This window comes from Rhinoderma darwinii, chromosome 1 (assembly GCF_050947455.1).
Source record: "Rhinoderma darwinii isolate aRhiDar2 chromosome 1, aRhiDar2.hap1, whole genome shotgun sequence".
Lineage (NCBI taxonomy): Eukaryota > Metazoa > Chordata > Amphibia > Anura > Rhinodermatidae > Rhinoderma > Rhinoderma darwinii.
In genome coordinates this window covers 99,234,196-99,256,839 of record NC_134687.1, presented here as the reverse complement: position 1 = coordinate 99,256,839, position 22,644 = coordinate 99,234,196, and the positions used below count along the sequence as shown (strand labels likewise).

Genomic DNA, 22,644 nt, shown 5'->3' with positions numbered 1-22,644 from the left:
TGGGGTTCGGGATTCCCAAGCAGGCCAGGCGAGGACCGGCAGCTCCATAGGTTTGGACGCACCGGCAAAAGTATCCTCGCTGCGCCGCATAGCAGGCCTCAGTCGCCGGCTATGACGCGGCCGCACCTCAACGAATAGCCGCGACCGGAAATGACGTCGGGCTACTTCCGGTCCGTGGCCATCTTGGAAGGCGGGAAATTCAAAACGCCCGCATTTAAAGGAACACGCACAGGTATGTAGTTTGAGCTGATACCTCTAACTTGGATTGATTTTTTGTGGATTGCATATTGCATTGGCTGTTACCTGTTGCGGAATGGAACTTCCTCGTTCTGACGGAACTCCAGATATGTCCCAGGGTCACGTGAGTCTCACCCTTGGGGTAAGGGTTATGACTCCTTATGTAAGTACACCATACTTTACCTACCTTCTGTTTTCTCTAGGATAAGGATTCCTCTCAGAGACAAACTGATAAAAAGAAGGTTAAAAAATGTGCGACTTGTGCGAAAAAATTGCCAGAGTCACATAGGAAACAATTGTGTCAGGATTGTATTGCAAAAGTACTAAAAGAGGAACAACCGACATTTATGTCTGAACTTAGGGCTATGATTCGTGAAGAAGTGAGTCAGTCAGTAGCCTCCCTCGCCCCTCCTCAAGAAACTCCCTCACACTCTCGGGCAAAAAGACCACGGATTGAAGTGGATCAAAAATATTGTCCTCCATCTCAGGGGTCTGACTCGGAGCAGGAGTGTTATTACCTATCGGAGGGTGAGTTAGAAGAAGGAGAGTAACTCTTACCTTCAACTTCATCCACTCAAGAGAAAAAAAATATCTTCTCTTTTGAGATGTCTGATACCTTAATCCAGGCAATACGGGAAACCATGGATATTCCCGAAGAAGACCAACCACATACCATCCAGGATGAGATTTTTTGGGGTCTAATGGAAAAGAAAACAAAGATTTTTCCAGTAAACGAAAATCTCAAGAGAATGGTAACAACTGAATGGGAGGATTCGGAAAAGAGTCTCTTCATTTCAAGAGTGTTTAAAAACAGACTTCTCTTTGATCCAGAAGACACTAAACCTTGGGATGAGATCCCAAAAGTAGATGTCCCAGTAGCCAGGGTTGCTAAAAAAAATGCAATCCCATTTGAAGATTCCTCTCAGTTGAAGGACGCCATGGACCGAAAGGCAGACGGGCTACTGAAAAGAGCTTGGGAATCTTCCTCCGCTTTGATCTCTACTAATATCACGGCCACATCGGTAGCAAGAGCAATGTTTATATGGTTAAACCAGCTGGAGACCCATTTGATGATGAAGACATAACGACAAGATCTATTAGAATCTCTACCCTTACTAAAGATGGCAACCGGATTCTTGGTAGACGCTTCAGCGGAATCCATTAGATTTGCTGCCAGGAATGGGGCTCTCTCAAATGCTGCTAGAAGAGCATTATGGCTCAAAATGTGGTCAGGAGATACGAAGTCCAAGAACAAATTGTGTTCTATCCCGTTTACAGGTTGGTCCTCTCCTGGATGACATGCTGGAGAATGCAGCGGATAGGAAAAAGGGGTTTCCAGAAGAGGAACAAAAAAAAAAAACCTCAGTTTGGGAGGTTTTCGCCAACAGAGGGAGCCAACCTTACAGAACTACAGCGGGAAAGGAAAGTCTGGTTGCTGGAGTTACCCCAAAGGAAGAAGGGGTCGAGGATATCGCCTTAACCCCAATAACTCATTTCAGCCCTCAAAGCAATGACGCCAAGAGTGTGGGGGGAAGACTCCTACAATTTTATCGCAAATGGACCGAAATAACCTAGAACCCCTGGGTTCTAAAGATTATAGAAGAAGGGTACAAAATAGAATTCTCCTCCATTCCTCCAGAGAAATTTCTAATAACCCAGTACCAAGCAAAATACCTTCATCAGATCCTTATCCGGGATGTCCAGAAACTACTCAAATTGAGAACAATTACTCCAGTTCCCCACAACGAAAAATTCAAAGATCTTCTTAGTCAAAAAAACAGACTGTTCTTACAGGACAATAATCAAACTGAAGGTCCTGAACAAATGGGTGAAATATCGAAAATTCAAGATGGAGTCTATCAGATCGACTATTCCTCTAATAAGGGAAGAGGCGTCAATGTGTACGATTGATTTAAAGGGTAATCCAAGACAAGCACTTTCAAGGCACATGGCCTGTTCAGATGAAGATGATATCCTCAAACTTCAGAGAACTAAAAGCGGTATCTGAGACACTTATAAGAGCTTCACCCATCATAAAAGGGAAGCATATAAGAGTTTTATCAGACAACACAACAGCGGTGTCCTTTCTTCGCCATCAACGGGGAACAGGACACACTCTTCTTCAGGCCCTCTCTACACAAATTTTCAGTAGGGCAGAAGAAAATGTCCTATCAGTCTCTGCAGTCCACCTAAAAGGCTCAGAGAACCTATCAGCAGATTTCCTGAGTTGGGAAAAAGTAAACCCTGGAGAATGGTCCCTAAACAGGGAAGTCTTTCTGTCCTTAACCCGTAGATGGGGTTATCCACAAATAGACCTGTTTGCCACAAGGAAAAACTCCCAAGTAGAGACATTCTACTCCCTAAATCTCAAAGACAACCCATTGGGAGTAGATGCATTGTCCCAACCCTGGGACATGGAGCTGGCCTATGCCTTTCCTCCGTTTCCTCTAATACCAATGGTATTAATAAAAATCCAGGAAGATTTGACAAAGCTCATCATTATTCTTCCCTATTGGCCAAAAAGAAGCTGGTTTCCAATCGTGAAGTACCTAGCGTTGGAAGACCCTATTATGCTCCCAGTCAAAGAGAATCTTTACTCCCAGGGTCCCTTATTCTTTCAGGGAATAGAAACTCTGAAGTTGTCAGCCTGGATCCTGAAAGGCAGATCTTGAGGAACCACGGTCTGTCAGATGAGGTAATTTCAACTATCTTATCAAGTCATAAAGAAATTACCTCAAAAATCTATCAAAAAATTTGGAAGAAATTCTGTTCCTGGTATGGAGATCCGGGACCAGACCCCTTTTCTCCCAACATCGCGAAAATCCTAGATTTTCTACAATCGGGATTCAAAAAAGGGCTTAGCCCTAGTACCGTAAAAGTGCAGATTTCAGCCTTAAGTAATTTTTTCAATACTCCTTTAGCTGAACATCGGTGGATCAGAAGATTCCTACCTGGGATTTGAATGTAGTGTTAACGGCTCTTTGCGATCCCCCCTTTGAGCCGCTCGACACGATTAGTATGCATTTTTTAACTCCTAAAAGCTGCATTCTTAGTCTCTATTACTTCAGCAAGAAGGATTGGAGAAATCCAATCTCTGTCGGTCATAGAACCCTACCTAAAAGTACAAGAAAACAATATCATTCTAAAGCTAGATCCTTCCTTTATTCTGAAGTATCTACTGCTTTCCATAGGGAACAAGAAATAATTTTGTCCAGATCCTAAAAACCAACAAGAAGAAAAATTCCATTGCCTGGATGTCAGGCGAACAATTCTTCAGTATCTGGATAGAACCTCCTCCTGGAGACGAGATAAAAATCTATTTGTCCTGTATGGGGGAAAGAATAGAGGAAAGAAAGCCTCAAAAGGCTCTCTAGCGAGATGGGTAAAAACTACCATACAAGAAGCCTACAAGTCCCAAGGACTATGTGCCCCACAAGGCATCAAAGCCCACTCAACGAGGGCAATTTCGGCATCCTGGACAGAAAGAAGAGAAGCCTCTATGGACTAAGGAATTAGACCTACCGGTAATTGTATTTCCAGGAATCCATCATGACCGCACCCTTACATTCCCTCCCTTATTGAAATTCTGATTTGTGCAAGTAACATGTCAGTTATTATCCCTAGAAATAAAATAGGGTTGCATCCATCCTGGTGTAGTAATTGAAAAACACTGGCAAGTTGGTGGTGGGTGGGGCCTTTTAACCTCCCTGTCCCTATAGAGGTCAATAGGGCAACCTCCTGTGGTGCTGTCATGATGGATTCCTGGAAATACAATTACCGGTAGATCTAATTCCTACTTTCCCTTATTAGTTTACTTAGAAAGCAAACTAATAAGGGAAAAAATGTTCGGGCTACTTGGGACAATTGCAAGAATCCTGGGCATATTGGAATTCTTAATTTGTTGTGCGACTTTTTCAGGTACGCTCTTGGGCTTATAGTATCACATGGGGTGTACCACATTTGTTTTTAAATGATTTTCACGCGTGTCGCACAGACCTATGTTAGTCTATGGGGCCGTGCAGACAGTCCGTGATTTTTGCGCAACGGGAGTCCGTTGCAAAAAACTCACGACATGTCCTATATTTGTGCATTGTTCGTGCATCACGCCCCCATTGAAGTCAATGGGTGCGTGAAAATCACGCATGCCACACGGAAGCACTTCCGTGGGACAAGCGTGATTCGCGCAACAGCTGTCAAACTATGAATGTAAACAGAAAAGCACCAAGTGCTTTTCTGTTTACAAACATCCAAACGGAGTGTCATAATGATGGCGGCTGCGCGAAAATCACGCAGCCGCCCCTCATATGGTGAGGACACACGGAGCTGTTAAGTGCCTTTTGCGCACGCAAAACGCCGCGTTTTTTGTGTGCGCAAAACGCACACGCTCGTGTAAACCCGGCCTAAGTCAGTTACTTTAGACTACCTTATCACTATCACAGACCACAGCTTTCAGGGGTAGCGCAAGGGGTTAAAATTATTTATTTTTCAAAATCGATGTACTTTTTACCTTCCAATTGCAACTAATCTCAAGAAACACAAAGATGAACCTCAAAGATAGGGAATAAAATAAAAGAAAAGAAAAACTGAATAAAAAAACAAGCAAAGAAACCGCCACCTATTAAACCCTGCAGTTGCCAGGCTACTGACAGTGCCTGGGTATAGTGCTGTGTGTGACACAATACTCGTGCTTTTCCTTTAGGAAGGCTGCATTATCCTGTGAGCAGGCTGGGTACCTCCATCTCAATTTTGCTGGAGAGAAAACAGGATACGGCAGTCTTCTGCAAGTCGCTGTAATCTGGAATGGATATGGAAATCCTTAAATGGTTCACAAAATATGACACATATGTAAAGGTAGGCATTCTTCTTGTGGTTAATGATGCATAGTGTATTTGCTTTGCGTACATCAGGGAGGGCAGGATTCGGGCTCTTTTATAGACCGCTGCCTTTTCATTACGGTCTTTTAGTTGTAAAATTGGCTTCTATAAATAGCCACATACGAGGGCTCCGTTTACTGCTGGAGAATAATGTTTTCTTTTTTTATTCCTCTGCTTTCTTCCATCGCTGTGGAAACTGAAGTAATCTTTGATATAAGCTGCTCTTGCATTGCGAATATTTTACGACAATCCCGGATAGGTTTATAGGGTTGTTTGTTATTCCTGGGAGGTATGTCATGTTCTAAAAAAAGCTGCAGCCATCGAACGATAAGACATAGGTGATGACCAGGATCACACTGCTGGAAGGTGTCATTTTAATCTATTATTAGACATATTTGTCCTACCCTCTACTGCCATTTTGTTCGATTTGATCCGGTGAATGAGGTTTCCAGCAACTTACTATGTGCATGGAGGTGCGTCTGAAAACTAATGTCTGAGCGGTGTCAGCGGGATGTATTTCATCCATCTTGCTGGCAAGTGAGGAAGGAGTTGGGGTACCAGTGTCTGTAATGTGTATTTCTTTACCACCTGCAGACGTGCATTGTGTATTCTTCGGGTATGGTACTGCACCTGCAGTGATACTTTATGGCAAAGCACCTTTTTAAATCTCAAAAAACATTGCAGATTTCATAGAACACACGACTCTAAATTCAATCTGGAATTGTAACCGAGGAGTTGTCTAATTTATGTTTTGGAGAAACTTTCAGCAGCAGTTACATATAAAGTATACCAACAGTTTAGAGACGCTTTGCTGAAAACATTTGGGAATTGTATAACCAGCAGTTCCCTAATATTCTTATTAACGCAATTGCATTTACTCAGAGTGGCAGCAATGCAATAATAAAATGGGGTTTCTGGTGGAAACATTGCGATATCGTGTCAACTGACAAACCCAGACCTGCTGCATTGGGAAACTCTGCTCTGTAAAATATCCCAAGCCCATAACTGGACAGAGCATGGTACGCAATTACAGAGGTAGCATTTTCGAACTCCTCTCAAAATAAGGCTAACCTGCTTTCCTTTGAAGGGATCAACTCCAATTTCTGGCAATAAATATTCAGATCTAAACTGTGTAAAAAGTAGCCAGCCATTCCCATGGTTGCAAACATTATTGCAGGTGGGCACCTAAAGGGTATATTTACCCGGGGTGATAATGGTGCTGCAAAGAGCCACGGCAAAGCCGCAGCAAAGTTACTACGATCCCTCGTCCCCATGCATTTCCATTATGTCAGCAGCACATCTCCCTATTTGTACAGGGAGATGTGCTGCCGACAACGATAATATTTTGTGCTGCATAAACGATACACTCAGCCGATGAACGAGCGTTTTCTTGTTTATCGGCTGATCATTGCCCTGGTTACACAGGGCAATGATCGGGAATGAGCGTTCATATGTGCCCTTGTTTGCCCAATTATTGGCCCATGTAAAAGGGCCCTAATCTGTTCTCAAATTCCATCAATAAGTGACATTTATCTATAAATGTTACTAGAAATAGGTTACCACGTAGTATTTAAATACTCTCATAGCCATAATACTATATCCTCACAGCAGTGATAAACTCTCAAAGAAGCTTCATCAAATATGAAAAATATTAATTCTTTCCAATCCTGGTCATCGTCCCTAAATAATTCAAGATTCCTATATAGAGTAATATATACAATGTCCCCCTAAAAAAAGGAATAATACATAAGTTACATATTACACAAACATATATATTAAAATCACAATTTAGGCCGTTTGGCCACATAGTGTTTAAATAATCGATCCAAAACATTTCCTTCTGTTTAAGCCGCTTATGATGATAACCCCTTTGGCGTGCTTGTGCTATTTCTTCCAAAACCTGGAATCTTCCCTGACTTGGTGAATGACCCACCTCAGCAGAATACCAAGGTACTGGTAGCTCACATTGTTGTGAAATAAGTTATAATTCAATCTCCTTAAGCATCGGAAATAATACAATCAGTATTCATAGAATCTTACAATTGATTTTTTTTTTTTGACTCCGCAAACTTTATGTCCTAGTTTTTCCCCCTAAAATTCCTGTCCCCACAGAGATTTCACTATAAGCTTTGGTAAAATGAGTCATCTCTAGTACAGTCTTACAATGTTGCAAACACTAACAATTCTTTTTCAAAAAGTTTTATTCTGATATTCTGTCATTTACATGATGCTTTTATATCACACATCACAGATTTATTTCCAAACAATGATTTTTTTTCTTTTTAACCGAAGATAGTACATTAAACTAGAGGGGCATGTCATCACAGAGACCAGATAACCTGCAGTAGAAGTAGATTACCAGCTCATACCTGTTTTAAAACGTACCATCTAAGGCTTCTTTCACATCTGCGTCGGGACTCCGTTCAAGGGTTCTGTCTGAGCTTTCCGTCAGTGGAGCCCATGAACGGAATCAAAACTGAAATGAACGGAAACCACAGGTTTCCGTTTTCATCACTATTGATTTCAATGGTGACGGATCCGGTGCAAATGATTTCCGTTTGTCACTGTTGTGCAAGGGCTCCATCATTTTAACAGAATCAATACCGTAGGTAGTCGACTGTGCTATTCATTCCATCAAAACGGCGGAACCCTTGCACAACGGGGACAAACGGAAACAATTTGCATCGGATCTGTCACCATTGAAATCAGTGGTGATGCAAACGGATACCTATGGTTTCCGTTTGTTTCAGTTTGGATTCCGTTCATGGGTTCCCTGACGAAAAGCTCAGACGGAACCTATGATCGGAGTCCCGACGCAGATGTGAACGAAGCGTAAAATATACCGTCTATAATATATACACACTGTTTCGATTTCAAATATATAGGATATAGAAGCAACATAAAACCGTGTGTTATTCTGAACTACATGACATCAGAGATGTAAGTTGAAGCTTCTGGGCCCCAAGTTAAAAATTGTAACAAGACCCCTCACGTACCATGTGCTGCTTATTGCTGGCATCTTCTAATGTGGCAGAGGGACCTTTGGTGCAACTGCTACCACTGCAGCCCTGGATGACATTATGAATTACATTTTTGTAAAAATTATTATTATTATTGTAAAATGTGTATGATTTTCGATTGAAGAGGTTTTAAACTCCACTTTTATATGGGAATACTATCACCAAACAAACACGTTTCCATTTTTCCCATATATACTTCAAACGAACTGTACTTGGAACTACACAAAGGCTAAGTTTACATCTCGTTTTTACTATACGTCTGACATACACGTTTTGTCATGAATAAGCAGTATCAAAACATGTACCAAAGCGTGCACATTGATTTCTATGGTCATGACGGATGCCCTAATGGTGTAGTTTGTGCATAAAACAAAGCTGCAGAAGTGCTCGTGTGAGCGCTCAGCCGCTTAGTTTCTGTTCAGCTTTTTCCGGAAAGCCGATGTATCAGTATGTGTCACGTAGGGTTGGTGGACCCACTGGGCCGTACCGCCTTGCCGGTATGGCAGCTGGCCAACAGGGCGCAGGTCAGAGTCTATAGTTCATATAGGGTACCTGTGGCAGCTCGGACAGTAGCAAGGCAGGCTTGGCTGGGACTAGGCAGCAGGTAGACGTCAGGCGTGGAGAAGCAGGACAGGCATGGTATACAGCACGGCTACAGCTCAGCACGGCACTAGATCAGGATACAGGAACAGGGAACACTGGGAGCAGGAAACACTAGGGGACCATTTGCAAGACAAACCTGGAATACGACAACAACGCTCAGGCGTGGGAGGAAGGGGCTGAGACCTTCTTATAGCCCAGGGTGCTCAGGGAGCAATCAGCACAATCTCCGACATGCGTGCGCTCTGGCTCACCCTGGTGGTCAATGTGGAACAGGACGGCCGTATGTGCAAACATCTCTGGAGAGAAGGGCGTCGACTGGATGGAAGGAGTTCGTGGTCAGCGTTACAGTATGGACTCATAGACTTTCTATTGAGCCCGTACTCCGCTACATTGATTTCCGGAAAAAGCCGAACAGAAACTAAGTGGCTGAGTTCTCACATGAACACTTCTGCCGCTTCGTCTTAGCGGTTGGTGTGGGTCTCAGTGCTTGGACCCCACCAATCAAAACATCTGACATGTCACTGTGACATGTCAGAAGTTTGTTGAACGTTTAGATACCCTTTAAATTATGCAGTGATACATCCCCTGGACCAGAAAAGTAGGTGACAACCACTGTAGTAGCTGTATTGGTGGCCATATTGATTATTGCCCATCTCTTCCAGAAACAGATATCAATTCGAAAGACTTTATTGAATAGATTTTTTTTTTGTTATGATACCAGAACTATTCGTTTTTTGTGTTCATAGACATACTTCTTCACTATATGGCATCTGCAGGGTAAAGCAGGAGCGTAGCTAGGGGGGGCGTGCTGTGCCCGGCCATTCAGCGCCTTTCTATGAGTGAAGTGGCACGATACTTTGCGTCACTTGCATCATTGAAAGGTGCTGAATGACAAGGAAAGTCATTCTGCCCAGCTAATCAGCGCCTTTCATAGACGCTTCGTTCAACCCCAGGAGACCTGCGCAGAAGAGAGAAGGTCTCCATTGCTGCCGGACACAATTAGGGTGAGTTTAAATAGTTTGTTATTTTATTGTGATAAAAAAGTGTGTGGCTTTATCTACGGGGGTGGCTTTATCTGCGGGGGGGGGGCTATATACTGGGGTGGGCTATCTATGGAGCACTACAGGAGTGGGCTTTATCTACAGGGGAGCTATATACAGGGGTGGGCTATCTATGGAGCACTATATACAGGGGTGGGCTATATCTACAGGGGGGCTATATACAGGGATGGGCTATCTGTGGATCACTATATACAGGGGAGGACTATCTGTGGAGCACTATATACAGGGGTGGGCTATATCTACTGGGGGGCTATATACTGGGGTGGGCTATCTGTGGAGCACTATATACAGGGGTGGATTATATGTGGAGCACTATATACAGGGGTGGACTATATGTGGAGAACTATATACAGGTGTGGGCTACATACAGGGGTGGGCTATCTGTGGAGCACTATAGGGGGAGCTATTTGTGGGACACTATATACAGGGGTGGGCTATATGGGGGCACTATCTACAGGGGGCTTGATGGCAGGCACTATCTACAGGGGGCACGGTGTGTGTGTGTGTGGGACACGGTGTATGGTACGCTATTATATTTAGGGGCTATTATATCTACAGGGGGGGCTATATACAGGGGTGGGCTATCTGTGGAGCACTATATACAGGGGTGGACTATATGTGGAGCACTATATACAGAGGTGGGCTATATCTACAGGGGGGCTATATACAGGGGTGGGTTATCTGTGGAGCACTATATACAGGGGTGGACTATATGTGGAGCACTATATACAGGGGTGGGCTATATCTACAGGGGGGCTATATACAAGGGTGTGCTATCTGTGGAGCACTATATACAGGGGTGGACTATATGTGGAGCACTATATACAGGGGTGGACTATATGTGGAGCACTATATACAGGTGTAGGCTATATCTACTGGGGGGCTATATACAGAGGTGGGCTATCTGTGGAGCACTATACGGGGAGCTATTTGTGGGACACTATATACAGGGGTGGGCTATATGGGGGCACTATTTACAGAGGACTCTACAGGGGGCACGGTGTGTGTGTGTGTGTGGGACACAGTGTATGGTGCAATTAGAATTAGAGGTGCAGTGTATGGAACGCTATTATATTTAGGGGCATAGTGTGAGGTATAATGAGAACTTTATCTTTGTTTATAGGTGTAGAAATGTGGGAAAAGTGAGAAACTGAAGACATATGAATGGCAAACTGTAGAAATGGGCTGTGACCGGGAGAAGTCATCATAGAGGTCTGGATCGGATGGAGAAAAATAACTAGAATCTGAGACGTCACCGGTGAGTCACTTAATGTAAATGTTTATTCTGCCTCTAATCAGTAATGTAGTCACTGTATGATCTGCAGTGAGATGATGGGTGGTATGATTATGATGGGTAAAGGCACTTATTACGGCTGCCACTTCCTCCACTGAGTTGGCCTCAATGCATGTACACTTCTATGTCTTTTATTTAGGTCACTGTACACGTATTATAAGTGAGTTTGGAGTATGACCCTCGGTGGAGGAAGCAACCGCTGCAAAGACAAACCTGCAGATATGCCAGACTCTTAATACTATATGGGAAAATAAAATTTATGAATTAAGACTAAATGTTCTAAATGAAGACTGAGGAGCACATGTGAGGGTTATGAAATGTAATTCATTGCCCGACACTACTCAAAGATCTAACTCACAAATGTTATATTTCAGTAAAAAAGAAAAATTGTATTTATTAATGCTCTTCTGCATAGATATAGCCAACTCCATTCAGGTTAATGTATTTTGCTGCAAAGCATCATCGCCATCCAGCTAAGAAAATATTCCATTCTGTAGAATGTTTTGAATTGGAGCATCACATTTAGGCCGGGTTTACACGAGCGTGTGCGTTTTGCGCACGCAAAAAACGCGGCGTTTTGTGTGCGCAAAAGGCACTTGACAGCTCCGTGTGTCAGCCCCGCCATCATTATGACACTCTGTTTGGATGTTTGTAAACAGAAAAGCACGTGGTGCTTTTCTGTTTACATTCAGCGTTTTACATTCAGCGTTTGACAGCTATTGCGCGAATCACGCTCGTCCCACGGAAGTGCTTCCGTGTGGCATGCGTGATTTTCACGCACCCATTGACTTCAATGGGTGCGTGATGCGCGAACAACGTACAAATATAGGACATGTGAGTTTTTCGCAGCGGACTCACGCTGCGCAAAAATCACGGACTGTCTGCACTGCCCCATAGACTAACATAGGTCCGTACGACACGCGTGAAAATCACGCGCGTTGCACGGACGTATTACACGTTTGTAATGTATTGGTGGCTAACAGTATGAATGGGAAAAGTCGAGTATGAAAAATGACATTTGTAAAAGTGGAAAATATCCTGTAGTGTATGGCCCTTTAATGGCAAGCATTATAGTATGCATCATAGATATAGCCATTGGCATAATTACCACCTATATATTTCTGTGTGGCTTTATATTGTAGAAGGCAGGGGTTGTAAAATTAAGAACTAAGGCCCCATGCACACGAACGTGCTTTTGCGGCGGCAATTCCCCCGTAAATCCACGGGAGAATTGCGGCCCCATTCATTCCTATGGGGCCATGCACACGTTTTCACGGTCCGTGCATGGCCCAGGAGCCCGGACCGCAGAAAGAACGTGCAAGTCTTAATACGGTCGTGTTCTGCGGTTCAGGCTCATAGCAAATAATATGTGCACGGCCCGCGACTTGCAGGCGGTTTTCGGGTGACACTCCGCCCCCGACCGACACGAAAATCACGGCCGTGCACATGGCTACGGTCGTGTGTATGAGGCATAATATAAACTACTACCTGATTGTTATTTTGTATAAATAAAATGAAGAGTAGACAGTGCTTGGATTTTTATTTAAATACAACCCCTATACCTAAGGCCCCATGCACACGACCGTAAAAACTTCCGTAATTACGGGCTGTAATTACGGCCCGTAGTTAGGGGTCCATAGACTTCTATTGGCCACGGGTACCTCCCCGGGAAGGTGCCCGTGCCGTTGAAAAATATAGAACATGTCCTATTTCAGGCCATAATTACAGCACGGGCAGGCCCATAGAAGTCTATGAGGCTCCCGTAATTACGGGTGACTACGTGTGTGCACCCGTAATTACGGGAGCGTTGCTAGGCGACGTCAGTGTAAAGTCACTGTCCAGGGTGCTGAAAGAGTTAAACGATCAGCAGTAACTCTTTCAGCACCAGGGACAGTGGCTACCGATCACAATATAGATAAAGCTGTAAAAAAAAAAAAAAAAAGGCGTTCATACTTTCCCAGAACTCCCTGCTTCTTCCTCCAGTCCGGCATCCTCGGATGACGTTACAGCCCATGTGACCGCTGCATCCAATCACTGGCTGCAGCGGTCACATGGACTGCGCGTCATCCAGGGAGGTCGGACTGGATGTCAAGAGAGGGACGCGTCACCAAGTATGAATTTTACTTTTATTACGGGAAGGGCTGTCCCTTCTCTCTATCCTGCACTGATAGAGAGAAGGGCTGCCGATTACTACAGTGTAATTTTGCAGCGAAAACGTGCTCGTAAATATGGGTGGAATATGGGTGAAACCGGACCCGTATTTACGGGCACGGGTCCGTACATACTGGTGCAATACGGGTTGAATACGTGTGACCAAGGACCCGTATTTATGCCAGTATTTACGGGTGGACAAAAATACGGTCGTGTGCATAGGGCCTAAAGCTGTTGATCCAGAAGAAGGCAAAATACCTAGACATGTTTGGCCAATTTGTGTCCCAGGGAATAAATTCCTTCTTTAATCTGATAAAAGGCGATCAGTTCTAGAACCCCGGACCAAGGCAATAATACAACTAACTGATAATATATCTGTACAGCAATAACATTCAATATTATCTTGTAGATCTACATCTATGAAATATACAGTAGTATGCATCGCCTCTCCTTTACAGATCGGACTCCCAGCACGACTATGTTAATCACCACTGCTGAAAGAGAAAAAAACACTACTCCCTATGTCACAAGCCACTAGTCCAGTGGTATTATGCCATGTTTGCAAATCAGCCTCTATGGAGACCAAACTAGAAAAATACTATAATACTATAAAATAATGTATAACAATCTGTCATATCTGCCATATCTCACCTTTACACATCTGATGTGTCATTTCTATTTTACTGGTCTGTATTGGCTACAAAACCTGAAAGTAAGTGACAGAATCTCCAATAATGGGTTGTGCCAGTCACAGATGCCAAATTAAGTCCCTCTGCCCTACGTTCCCCTTTTTGTGCTTGCCTCCTTAATAGCCTTAGCCAAGTGCTTACCTAGTGCTTTGGCATGTCCCCATGTTTGTTGCATGAAGCTCACTGTATTCCGGCTTGTGACCTCAGAAGAGAGATTTTATCATCTGATTCTAGAGATCTGAGTTTTACGGCCACAAGCAATAAACTCGGAGGATAGGCATGTGTGTTAGCACAAGGTTCACTCTCTGAAATCTCTGTAAAGTTCCACATTTTCCTGGGTCCTCCACTATTCAAATTTTCCTCTCCTGGGATGAGCATTTCCCCCCTGAACCCTAGTTTATATAGAACACATGCCATTGTGACATCTTGTGGTGAGTGTAACATCTATGGCCGCGGACCGTCGTCCTGACTTACCCCCTGGCGGCCGCGGTCATGGACGAGTAAATGCCGGACGGCATCTCCCTCCTGGGAGATGCCGGCACTCACTTCCGCATCAAGGTACTGGCTCCCGCAGGGTGCACGCGCGTGCTCGGCCATAAAGGGCCAGTACGCGCTCATGCACAAGATCTGCAAATTAGCCCAGAATGCCACTGGACTATAAAAAGGGCTATGCCCTTCCAGTCATTGCCTGAGCTTTGTTGTGTTACCCTAGTTTGTCTTTGCAAATGGTCCCTTAGTGTTTCCCAGTTCCCAGTGTTCCGTTCCTGCTTCCAGTACCCCGTACAACCGTGCCCCTGTGCCTTAAAGTGTTGGAGTCGTGTTGTGCTCTCTGCTGCATCTGCAGTTTTGCACCCCGTCTGGTGACTGCCTACTGCCGGAGCCTCATCTCAGCCTGAAACCACCGCTACTGTCTATGTTGCCTCAGGTAACCTTTCAAGAACTATAGACATTGCTCATACCTGTTTGGCCAGCTGCTATCCCGCTACGCGAAACTACCAAAAAAGAATGATCGACTAAGCACATGAAGATACAAAAAATATACACATTTTATTGAATGAAGACATTGAACAAGTTAAAATATGGAATGGAGGATGTTACACAATAAAAAAATGTCAAATCTATATTAAGCCAGGTATGAATTGTTTAGCCAGCATGTTTAAAGGCTAATGATAAACATGATATTTAAGACAGCAAAAAGGTAAATGAAATCAAGCAGACTGTCACAAACCTATGAATATAAATGTACTTGATAAGATAATGGCGATATTATGTAAGTACGAAAAGTTATATGAACAATGCCACAAACATAAGAATGTGAGACAATACTGAAGACCAAACTGTATAAGGTCAATAGTAACAGGCAATATTTCCAAACTGCTGAAAGTAATAGTATATGGTTAACATACCAATAGACATTATGATGCGTGGATAAGACGTCTACACCAGACGCGCGTTTCGGCACTTGCCTTCGTCCGGGGTTAGGGTCAAGCTGCTCATGCCCACTCTTATATACTGAATACCCCATGTGTTGTGAATTGAGGAGGAGGGATAACATAGCCAGAAGGAGGAAATCGGCGTCTGATGCGGGGTACAGAGATGGACGCTGCCCCACTTCCGGTGCCGCGTCATCAGAGAGTATGTGGGGTGGCGAGGACTGACCACGCCCCCCACAGCCTACTCCGATTGGAGACAACGGACGGAAAGAGACAGGACCACCCCCCCCTTTTTTTATTTTGTTTTGTATTTCATCAGCGCACCCTCGCACCGTGCATATGCTAACGGAGGATCAAAGAAGAGGAAAAGATGTATGTGACCGATGATAACATGAAAAAAACATGAAAAAAAGTCTATCTGCACTATCTGATAATAAAGAAATAAAAAAGAAACATAGGAACAAATTCATATGAATCGGCGTAAATGAGATGATGTGTTTGAATAATGAAAGAGAGCGATGTCAATAGACACCCTTAATGTGCCATGAGTGAGTGAGTGAGTGAGTGGCAGGTGAAAAATGTGAGGGAATAGATGATTAAATAGTGTGTGTTGTTGGTGCATATAATGAAAAAATACATAAATAAAAATGAAAATAAAAAAAAATTCATAGAAATATAAATAATACGCGGTACGGCCCAGTGGGTCCACACCCCGCGTCGTGACAGTGAGGTTACAATGGTCTCCTGTATCATATAATGTCACATGTCCAGAGGTGACATCTTTGACATCTCCCGGTATTGACATTGATAACAAGTTATTACAATATCACAGTGCGCATTGGTGACTTGCAGAGCAAAAAAGCTAGAGGCAAAATTATAAAAACATGGCGCTCCACAGCATAAACCGTATAGGCAAAAGGCAAATTTGTGGTAGTACCAACGTGCAATGTGCTCTCCTGGTATAATTGTAGGCACAATACAGTGAAGTCTACTGCTGCTACACCTGTATCAGTCTATAAAGTACGTCTGTATGGAAATTTCATGGGTGATACAAAATGCAGGTATGCTGGGTACTGCAGTATGAGGCCAGAAGACTTGGAGTCAGTTAAAATACTTTTTTTGTCATATACTACTCGTGGTAACATCGCACTGGTGTCTTCTTCAGCTATAAACAAAAGTGGTACATACAGAAATTTATAAACAAGCAAAAGGGCTAGACCAGGGATCAGCAACTGTCGGCACTCCAGCTGTTTTGAAACTACAATTCCCAGCATGTTCTGACAGCCTTTGGCTGGAATAACAAAGCCTTTGGCTGTCAGGGCATGCTGAGAGTTGTAGCTTCTCAACAAATGGTGTGCTGAAGATTGCTGACCACTGGGCTAAACAAAAGGTAAAAAATTACATCATAGGTCAAAGAATGGCAGGGTCAATGACATATGGTTAATGCCAGATGCAGGAAAAATAGCATGTATAATACAAATAAGAAATAAACTACAGATGGCAATAAGTTAAATAAGAACTATAGTAGATACTGAGAAAAGTTATATCGTAATAAAACGATGTTGTAAAAGACCATCGTGAAAAGGAAGCGGCCTGCATAAAGATACTGATAAAAACTCTTGGGCAAAGACAAGAAATATCCAGCAGAGGGGAACTTGTATCAAGAATAAACAGGGGACTTATGAAGAAACAATGTAACAGCCACACTGATGCGCTAAAGATGTGGCAATCCATGTGGCCATGCAGAGAAGGATCCCTAGAGGAAAACGGCCAAAAGTTACATGTGGACAAATAACGGACTGCGGTTTATAAAAATATGTTTTTCGGTGCGGTTTTTAAGTTATGCTGCCTAAATATCTGGGTTTTCATGCTGCGTGTTTTGCTGCTTATTTCTTTAGAACTACAGGGATAGAATTCGCAAGCGGAATAGTGAGATAAATTGACATTCTACGGTTTTTACTTTGCTGGTACTGTATTACGCTGCGGTTTTGTCGCACGCGAATACACGCAGCAAAACCGCACGTAATACGAAACATGTGCATCGACTGCGCTATTGATTCCGTCGAAGAAATAGAAACCTGCCTTAATGGTGACAAACGGAAACCATTAGCAATTTTTCCGTCACCATTGACACCATTGTGGTTTCCATTTGACTTTCCATTGCGGGGTTCCACGACGGAAACCTTCGACGGAACCCCTGAACGGAAAGTGAACGCTCATGTGAACCGGCCCTTACTGTGTCTGAAAAATCTGAAGGATTTTTATAAAAAAATTCTGGGCCCGTTGACAACACTTCCGCCTCTTTAACAAAAGGGTATAAGTGGCCCATAGCAACCAAACGGATTCTTGCTCTAATTTTTACAATGCGGACTAGAAAGTAAATAAAGAGATCTGATCGGCACTGCTGTGGGCAACTGCTCCACATTTTGTCTACAACCCATTGTGTGGATTCAAATCTCTATCCAAATCAATGTCTTCATTTTAATTGCCACTATTCAGATTTGTTAACGTTAGGTTTGCCATCTGGCTAGTAAACCACAGTCCCAGCTGGTATTTACCTCAGGTGACTGGTGCCAGTAATTATTTTCCACCAACAGAATTAATTGCCATTTTTTGGAGCCTCTGGCAATCGTTTTGAGTAACAGGGCAGGGATAGGATGCCGGGACAGACATGCCCGTCACAGGCAAATCACCTATTCACGGAGAGAGGACAAGTGAGTGAAATCAATGGTGGGTCCACACACAGTCTGGAGTCGAAACTGAGGAAGGAGACGAGTCAAGCAGCGGGTGCAGAGAAACTCTGTCGAAGGGTAACGGCCGGAGTGTCACGGTCACGTTCTGCTTTCCGCAACGGCGGGGTCTGTATAAAGGGGTAGTCTGGTCTGTGGTCTGTATATAGGGGGTCTGTAGTCAGTATAAGCGCTGGTGTGAAGTTTGTATAAAGGGGATCTGGTCTTGGATCTGCATTAAGGGGGTCTGTTTTTTTAGGGGTTCTGGTCTGTGGTCTTTATTTTTTTGGAAGGTTCTAGGGCGTCTATTTAGGGGTCTGATTTAGAGTCTCATAGTTTAGGGGCTCTTGGTCTATATTTATTTAGGGGTCTGTGGGAATCTGTATTTATTTAGAGGTCTGTATTTATGGGGTTTGAGGGTTTCTGTATTTGTTTAGGTGATCTGGTTTGGGGTCTATATTTATTTTTTGGAACTGGTCTGGGGTCTTTGCTTATTTTGGGGATCAAGTCTTGGCTCTGTATTTAGTGGTATCTGAGGTCAGTCATTTTTTGAGGGGGTTTTGTCTGGGGTCTGATGGGCTCGGGGGGGTCCATATTTATTTAAGCGCACTTGAGGAAGCTGTACTTAGTTAGGGTTCTGAATTTCAAGTTTAAAGATAAGATATCAGGGCTAAATATCACTATTTATCCCGGATATAATATGTAAAGTGACATAGACAAACAATGAATTATTCCCAGATTAAAGAGTAAAATCAGTGTCTGTATAAAGCCATTCCCAAAATCATGCCGGTTTTTTCTTGGTCGGTATTTTTGGGAGAAAAAGGTGTCAACCCTAAATGCACATGATTGGTTGCCGCAGATGACTTTCCACCTAGTTAGCCTACTGGCTTCATATCAATGAGCTGTATGATAAAATGAGCTGTTCACACGCATCTGAAAAAGACTATACTTATTATTCGAACATACATCATACATGAACCTGGATAAACTTCTTTATGCATAATAAATGGCTATTATGAATATTCTCTCATCTATTGGTCATATCTCTGAGCAAAACCCTACGCTATTTTTAATCCCATTTCATAAAGGGTACAAACCCAATGGGGCTGCACTGTTAAACAGTAATGCTCTCTAGTCAGTTGATTTTGACTCGTGCAGAACCTCTGTAAATGACAGTCAGCTTTTCTACTGTAGATTGGAGCATATATCTAAAATTATATACATTTACTTAACATTCATGTATGATATAAAGCTGAGTAACTGCACAACTTTTGAATGAAATGTAATGTGTTTTCATTATATTTTCTAGACAAAGATGTCTCAAGTAAAACAAGTCGGTCTGTTGGCTGCTGGGTGCCAGCCATGGAACAAAGATGTCTGTGCTGCCAGTGGAGACAGATTTGCGTATTGTGCCACATTGGCAATTTATGTGTACCAGGTACGTATCGAAGAACTGTAATAACTTAAAAAGATGTATGAATATTTTGTGTTTTCTGTGTATACACAAACACAGAGCCTTGCGATAGTATTTACCCCCTTGGTGTTTTTCCTGTTTTGTTGCATTACAACCTTGAATTAATATGGATTTTTTAGGGTTTGTACCATTTGATTTACACAATATTCCTACCACTTTGTAGGTGCAAAATATTTTTTTACTGTGACACAAACAATAATTAAGACAAGAAACTTCATTGGGCATAGGTATTCACACCCTGAAAGTCAACACTTTGTGGAGCCGCTTCTTCCTGCAATTACAGATGCAAGTCTCTTGCTGTAGTACTGTGCGAAAGTTTTAGGCAGTTGTGGAAAAATGCTGCAAAGTAAGAATGCGTTCTAAAATAGAAGCGTTATTAGTTTTTTTTTATCAATTAACAAAATGCAAAGTGAATGAACAGAAGAGAAATTTAAATCAAATCCATATTTGGTGTCGCCACCCTTTGCCTTCAAAACAACATCAATTCTTCTAGGTACACTTGCACACAGTTTTTGAAGTAACTCGGCATGAAGGTTGTTCCAAACATCTTTGAGAACTAACCACAGATCTTCTATGGATGTAGGCTTCCTCAAATCCTTCTGTCCTTTCATGTAATCCCAGACATGTAATCAATTATGTTGAGATCAAGGCTCTGTGGGTGCAATACATATCATCACTTCCAGGGCTCCTTGTTCTTCTTTGCGCTGAATATAGTTCTAAATTACATTGGTTGTATGTTTGGGGTTGTTGTTCTGCTGCAGAATAAATTTGGAGCCATCGGACCCCTCCCTGATGGTATTGCATGATGGATAAGTATCTGCCTGTATTTCTCAAAAGCATTGAGGACACCATTAATCCTGACCAAATCCCAAAATCCATTTGCTGAAATGCAGCACCAAACCCGCAAGGAACCTCCACCATGCTTCACTGTTACCTGCAGACTGTAAAGGATCTGCCAGGCACAGCGGGGTTAACTCCCAGAACTAATCAGTCAGCACCTGAGAATACATCCCTGAGACTGACTCCTGCTTCCACCATTCAGGCTGGCAGGCTTAGGAGTGGGAGAGCCTATCGTAACCTGGCCAGACTCAGCTAGCTCCCGCCCTCGGTCTATTTAAGCCTGCACTTCCTGTCCCTCGGTGCTTGTTATTGCTTTTGTTTCTTTCCTTGTGGTTCCTGGCCCAGCTACAGCTCCTGCTATTTTTGATCCTGCTCCATACCGACCCTGGCTTACCGACTACTCTTCTGCTTTTCGTTTTGTACCTCGCACACTCCTGGCTTGACTCGGCTCGTTCACCACTCTGGTTGCTCACGGTGTTGCCGTGGGCAACGGCCCCTTTTCCTTGCTTGTGTTCCTTGTATGTTTGTCGTGTTTGTCGTGCACTTACTGAGCGCAGGGACCGCCGCCCAGTTGTACCCCGTCGCCTAGGGCGGGTCGTTGCAAGTAGGCAGGGACAGAGTGGCGGGTAGATTAGGGCTCACTTGTCCGTCTCCCTACCCCCTGCCATTACATAATAACAAGCCCCGACGTCTCAGGGAACGACAACGTGAACGTTTATGTGTTTTCTCCTCCGACTCCCCCATGATGCCTCCCGAAGCTCCGTTGCTTCGTTCCTCCCCGAAAGATTCAGAGATACCTATGCAACTCGGGGCCTCCGTGTCCCCCCAACAACGTAGAGAATTCCGCAGGAAGAATGGTCTCTGCTTCTACTGTGGGGACGACAAGCATCAAGTGAACAACTGTCCTAAGCGTAAGGTTGCAGCCAGAGAACTTCCGCGTCTAAGTGATCATCGGGGAGGTCACTTGGGCGCACAGGTATTTCCCGTAAATATGAAACGTACTAAGATCTTGCTTCCCTTTCAGGTCTCTTTTGGTGGTAGGTCTGCTACCGGCAGTGCTTTCGTGGATTCAGGGTCCTCTACTAATATCATGTCTGTGGAATTTGCTATGTCCCTTGCCATGCCTCTTATTGATTTGCCTAAACATGTCCCGGTAGTGGGTATCGACGCCACTCCTCTTGCTAATGGTTATTTTACACAGCATACCCCTGTTTTTGAACTCCTTGTTGGCTCCATGCATTTGGAGCAATGCTCTGTACTGTTGATGCAGGGATTATCGTACGATTTGGTTCTAGGTCTTCCCTGGTTGCAGTTGCATAATCCTACGTTTGACTGGAATACTGGGGAGCTAACCAAATGGGGTAATGAATGTTGTACGTCATGTTTTTCTGTTAATTCTATTTCTCCCCCTAAGGAGGCGAATACGCTACCCGAGTTTGTTCAGGACTTCGCTGATGTTTTCTCTAGGGAGGCCTCCGAAGTGTTACCTCCTCATAGAGAATACGATTGCGCTATCGAATTGGTACCAGGAGCTAAGCTTCCTAAGGGTAGGATATTTAATCTTTCTTGTCCCGAACGTGAAGCTATGAGAGTGTATATCCAGGAATCCCTGGCCAAGGGTTACATTCGTCCCTCTTCTTCTCCAGTAGGTGCTGGCTTCTTCTTCGTGGGGAAGAAGGATGGTGGTCTTAGGCCATGCATTGACAACCGTAGCCTGAATAAGGTCACGGTAAGGAACCAGTATCCCCTTCCTTTGATTCCTGATCTCTTTAATCAGGTTCAGGGGGCCCAATGGTTTTCTAAATTGGATCTACGGGGGGCGTATAACCTTATTCGCATCAAAGAGGGGGATGAGTGGAAGACTGCGTTTAACACGCCCGAAGGCCATTTCGAATACCTCGTCATGCCCTTTGGGTTGTGTAATGCCCCTGCGGTCTTCCAGAATTTCATAAATGAGATTTTGAGAAATTACCTGGGGATTTTTCTGGTAGTGTACGTTGATGACATACTGGTGTTTTCCAAGGACTGGTCCTCCCACGTGGAGCATGTCAGGAAGGTGCTCCAGGTCCTTCGGGAAAATAAACTGTTTGCCAAAACCGAAAAATGTGTGTTTGGGGTACAGGAGATTCCATTTTTGGGTCAAATCCTTACTCCTCATGAATTCCGCATGGACCCCGCCAAGGTTCAGGCTGTGGCGGAATGGGTCCAACCTGCCTCCCTGAAGGCGTTACAGTGTTTT

General features: G+C 43.7%; 1 protein-coding gene across 5 annotated transcripts in view; it reads left to right on the top strand.

Moving 5' to 3' along the window:
* The window catches only part of WDR17 (WD repeat domain 17), a 128,466-nt gene that overhangs the window by 30,622 nt on the left and 75,200 nt on the right, over positions 1-22,644 (top strand). For 3 of the 5 annotated variants that reach the window (XM_075860235.1, XM_075860236.1, XM_075860234.1), the window contains exons 1-2: positions 4,939-5,088; positions 19,401-19,529. In XM_075860235.1, coding sequence (XP_075716350.1) covers positions 5,038-5,088; positions 19,401-19,529 — 180 coding nt within the window. In that variant the 5' untranslated portion in view covers positions 4,939-5,037. Of the gene's footprint in view, positions 1-4,938; positions 5,089-10,918; positions 11,054-19,400; positions 19,530-22,644 lie in introns of those variants that run through there. The other 2 variants (XM_075860238.1, XM_075860237.1) reach the window with 2 other exon arrangements.